Source organism: Vidua macroura, chromosome 11, assembly GCF_024509145.1.
Source record: "Vidua macroura isolate BioBank_ID:100142 chromosome 11, ASM2450914v1, whole genome shotgun sequence".
NCBI classification, from domain to species: domain Eukaryota; kingdom Metazoa; phylum Chordata; class Aves; order Passeriformes; family Viduidae; genus Vidua; species Vidua macroura.
The window spans coordinates 12,547,428-12,551,892 of NC_071581.1; the positions used below are offsets into that span (position 1 = coordinate 12,547,428).

At 62.9% G+C, this 4,465-nt stretch overlaps 1 protein-coding gene across 2 annotated transcripts; it reads right to left on the bottom strand.

The window, feature by feature from the left end:
- Nucleotides 1-386: 386 nt before the first annotated feature.
- On the bottom strand, nucleotides 387-4,247 carry IRX3 (iroquois homeobox 3). 2 transcript variants are annotated; one of them, XM_053987399.1, is made up of 4 exons: nucleotides 3,752-4,247; nucleotides 2,150-3,260; nucleotides 1,544-1,610; nucleotides 387-750 (listed from the first exon to the last, which is right to left on the bottom strand). In XM_053987399.1, the coding sequence occupies exons 1-4, from the start codon at nucleotides 3,971-3,973 to the stop codon at nucleotides 696-698; spliced, it is 1,455 nt and encodes a 484-aa protein (XP_053843374.1). In that variant the 5' UTR covers nucleotides 3,974-4,247; the 3' UTR covers nucleotides 387-695. The 2 variants fall into 2 exon arrangements, with proteins under 2 accessions (XP_053843374.1, XP_053843375.1); XM_053987400.1 differs by lacking the exon at nucleotides 1,544-1,610.
- Between the last annotated feature and the right edge of the window lie 218 nt (nucleotides 4,248-4,465).

Consider the following 4,465-nt stretch of genomic DNA (forward strand, 5'->3'; position numbering starts at 1 on the left):
CGCCCCCCGGCTCCGCGGGGGCGGGGCGGAGAGGGGGCTAATAGCGGTGATACGGTCCGCGGGGGCGATGGATCATCTGCCGGCCGCCCCGCGGCTGCCCCGGACCCGCGCACGGGCCCGCGCACCCTCCGCCACCGGCGGGCGGCGGCGCCTGCAGGGGGCGCTGCGGCTCCAGCGATGGGGCCGCCGCCGCCGCAGGAAGCGCGGCCCGGCTCGGCCCCGCCGCTGACCCGGCCCGGCCCGGCCCGGCACCGCCGCCCGCGCTCCGCCCGACACGGAGCCGCTCCCGGCAGCCGCGCAAAACCAGTAACCGACCGGGACGGGGTGGAGGAGGAGAGGGGCGGGAACGCGGGAGGAAAACAACTCCAGAAGGGGGGAAACGAGAGTGTAGTCAAAGTGGCAACAGTTTATTTATTAGCCAAAAATATATACTTTCTTTTACAATTTGGTTCACACATATGTACATTTTTACGGTATGTACAAAAAACAACAACAACCAAAAAAAAAAAAAAAAAAAGGGGGAACACCTAATCCTCACTGGACTTCCAAAAAAATCTCACAGCTCAGCTAACCCAGGTGATAGGACAGAAGCGGGTATTTTTTTTCCTTTTGAGTTTGAATATACGGACATGCTTACAAGTTGTAACTATACAACGATTTTTTTTACAATCATTACAACAACAATAAAAAATTAACTATGATGATGAGAGTGCCGATAGAACCATAGCGGCGTCAAGTTGGTTCTGGGGCCTGGAAAAAAATGACACAGAAAAAAAAAATTTAATATGATTTCTAGTGAGCTTGGGCTGGCACAATATTTGTAACTGCAGGTAGCTCTGGTTTTGTTGTTGTTGTTAATATTTTAATAGATTTATAAATAGAAAAAGTTTTCAGAATGACTTATAGTAAATGTATTTAGATACGAAAACACGGCGGGCCCGATCCCCGTGGTTTCAATCAATCAAAAGGGTAATTGGTTTCTCATTGAAATTGAGTGACTGCTACGCCAAATTTGGGGCGGCAAGGCTCAGCCTCTTCAGCTTTCATACTCTGGGCGGGTTTTTGTTTTGTTTGTTTTTTTTAGTCTTTTTTTTTTTTTTTTTTTTTTTGTGTGTGTGTGTTTCGCTTTCAATATCGTTATTATTATTATTATTATTATTATTAATTTTTAATTTATATTTTAGTTTATTATTTTCTGCTGTCTCGGTGCCTCTCCCCCCGGCAAAGCGACAGCGGCGAGTGGCGATCCGCTCTGCAGGGGGCTCAGGGATGTGCTCCCGGGCCAGGGGCGACCTGCGCCCGAGCTCCGCAGCCGCGCAGCCCCAACGCCCCGGAGCGCAGATCGGCCTGCCCGCGGGAATCGCTCCCGGGGGCCACAACGGAGAACAGCAAAGAAAATATATAAACAGAATAACACACCACGCGCGCAGAGGAAGAACAAGAAACCGCCCTGGAAAGGGAACCTAAAGAAGCGGAGAAAATAAGCTAACCATTTACAACTGCCTCCATACATCCCGAGGAGACGGAGGGAGCCATCTCTTACCGCCTCTGCACTGGCTGGAAAGCTGTCTTTAGTAACTTTTTCTCTACTTCCAAGGCACTAGATCGATCTAAAAAGAGAAGGGGGGGGGGGGGGGGAAAGCGTTCCTTTATAGCCCCTGTTTTATTCCTCCCATCCCTGAATTAAGCCTCGAGATTTAAGCTCTTTTCTCAGCGAGTTGCAAATACGACACAACGACTGCTCTGCTTGCAGAGGTGACCGTCAGAGAAAACACACTGACCCCGGAACGAGCCTGACCTGGCAGCCGGGTCCTTCCCGCAAAAGCGACAACAACAGCAACAAAAATTATTTCCGTTGGAGGAAGGTAATTCTCGGGGATCGAGACTACCCCGGCCAGGAGACCTCCGCCACCGCCCCCGGGGCCCCCGCGGCCGCCCGCCCGCCGCCGCCTGCGCCCCGACGGCTGCTCCGCGCCGAGCCGGACCGCGCCGGGCCGGGGGCACCGTCAGAACCGCGCCCCCGCCGCGGCCGCTCGCACACGGCCCCCGGGGCCTCCCGCGCTGCTCCGCTCCGCTCCGCTCCGCACCGCCGAGCCCCCCGAGGCGGCTGCCGGCCCGGCCCGTCCCCGCCGCGTCCCTCAGCGGTCACCTGCTCCGACGGGCTCCGCGCTCTGCGCCTGGTCCGCGGGCCGCGGGAAGGCGGCGGCGGGGGGGGCGGCGGAGGCGGCCCCCAGCCCCAGCAAGTGGGGAGTGTTCAGTAAGGCCAGCGGGTGCGGGGGGTGGTGGTGGTGGTGATGGGCCGGGAATGCGCGGTTGGTCCAGTTGGGGAACTTGCCCAGGGGGCAGGAGGAGACGAGTCTGTGGGGCGGCGGGGTGGGCAGCGGCAACGGCTGGGGGGCGGCCGCCGGCGGAGAGCCGCCGCCAGGAGACTTGCGGGGGTTGTCCGGGCTGGTGGCGGTCTCGGCCAGCGACCAGATCTTGGGTTTCGGCAAGGCGCCGGCCAAAGCGCCGTCCGTCGGGGAGGAGGCGGCGGAGGAAGAGGCAGAGGAGGGGGACGAGAGGTGGGGCGGCGGCGGCGGGAGCGGCGGCTTGAGGGGCTCCGGGCCGACGGGTGCGGCCGTGGCGGGCAGCTCGCACTTATGGTGGTGGTGGTGATGGTGGTGGTGGTGCAGGTGGTGGTGGCGGAGGTGGTGCGGCTCCCCCTCGGAGGCCTTGTCGTAGCGCTCCTCGGAGCCGGGCAGGTCCTCAAAGCCTTCGGATCCCTCCGAGTCCGTTTTGGAGTCAGAGTGCAGGAGGTCGGCATCCTGTAGATCGTCCTCGAGCTCGTCCTTGTTGCTTTCGATATTCTCTGTGTCGATGTTCTCGAGGTCGATCTCCTCCTCGTCCTCCCTCTTGTCCTCTTCCCCCTCGTGGTCGCTCCCGTAGGAGTTGCCCTCCTCGTCCGTCCTGCTGCGGGGGGCCCAGGTCATTTTGTTCTCCTTCTTGAGCCGCCGCCGGGCGTTGGCGAACCAGGTGGAGACCTGGGTGAGGGTCATTTTGGTGATGATGGCCAGCATGATCTTCTCGCCCTTGGTGGGGTAGGGATTTTTCCGGTGCTCGTTGAGCCAGGCCTTGAGGGTGCTGGTGCTTTCCCGAGTGGCGTTCTTGGGCCGCGACGGGTCCCCGAACTGGTACTGCCCGTAGGGATAGAAGGCAGGGTGGTGGGGGGGGAAGGCGGCGTGCTGCACCCCCGGGCTCTCCTTCAGCTCGTACTGGGCGCCCTGCAGCGAGAGGGAAGGGGCGGCCCGGCTGAGATGGCGCGCCGGGCCCGGGTCCGCTCCGTCCCGCTGCCGTTACCGGGAACGGAGCCCGTCGGCACCGGCGCGGCGGCCGGGCCGCGCTGCCTCCCCCACCGCGGAGCGCCCCGGCGCCGGTCCCGGGCACGCTGCGGGCCCGGCAGCCCGGGCCCCGCCGGTGCCCGTGGGTGCCTCGGGGGCAAGACCGGCTCCCCACTTGCGTGTGCGCGGCAGGGCCGGCGGCTGCTGGGGCCGGTCCCCGCGACCGTCAAACCCCCGGGCGGAGCGGGGGGACGCTGCGGGGCCGCCGTTCCAGCCCTGCCCCTCTCCCGGGCGGCTCTCCCGGGCAGGGTGGCGATAGCGCCCGTCTCTCCCTTGACAGCCCTCCCGGCGTCTCCCCCGGCTCCCCCCGGGCCGATCCCCAGCGCGAACCGAGCGCCCCGGGGAGCGAGCGGCGAGCCCCGGGGGCCTCTTACCAGCTGGGGGAAGATGGGCAGCTCTGCGGCGTAGGGCAGGAAGGCTCCGTAGCCCTGGGCGGCGGCGGCGGCGGCGTAGGGCGCGCCGTACATGGAGGAGAGCACGTTGGAGAGGGTCCCGGACGGGGCCAGCTCGGCGCCGCCGCGGGAGCCGCCGCTCCCCGGGCGCTCCGCCGGGTAAAGCGGCCTGATGTACTGGTAGCCCAGCTGGGGGAAAGACATGGTGGGGGAGCGGGGCAGGGGAGGGGGGAGGAGGAAGAGGAGGGGGGGGAGACGAGAGGAAGAAGGGAGAGAAAGGGGAGAAAGTAGCAGGGCCGGGAGCGGAGGAGGGAGCCGGGTCGCTCGCCCTCGCCGGCCGCCCGCACTTTCAGCGCCTCCCGCAAACTCCGGCAGACATGGGGGGGGGAGCCGGGGGTGCGCGGAGGCCGCGGGCTCCCTCCTGTCCTCGGCCGCCGCGGTAAACGATCCGATCGCTTCTTTCTTCTCTCACTTTTCCTATTGATCTGAGTGGACCCAGGTCAGGTCCTAACAGATTGCCTGAGATTATTGGGACTCTGGGCTCTGATTGACATTTCTAGTCTCTCACAAGCCCCTCCTATTTCTTTTAAGTCTCTCTCTCCCTCTGCCTCCCTCTCTCTCTCGTGCCCAGAGCTCGCTCTCGCCGGGTTTGTCACTAGCTGCTTTTCTCCCCCCCCCTTTTTTTTTTTTCTAAAT

Coding starts and splice junctions, on each gene's coding strand:
- IRX3 (XM_053987399.1), bottom strand. CDS start 3,973: ATGTCTTTCCCCCAGCTGGGCTACCAGTACATCAGGCCGCTTTACCCG. Junction 3,261..3,751: donor TGCCCATCTTCCCCCAGCTG/GTAAGAGGCCCC, acceptor CTCTCGCTGCAG/GGCGCCCAGTACGAGCTGAA. Junction 1,611..2,149: donor CGCGGAGCCCGTCGGAGCAG/GTGACCGCTGAG, acceptor TTCTCTTTTTAG/ATCGATCTAGTGCCTTGGAA.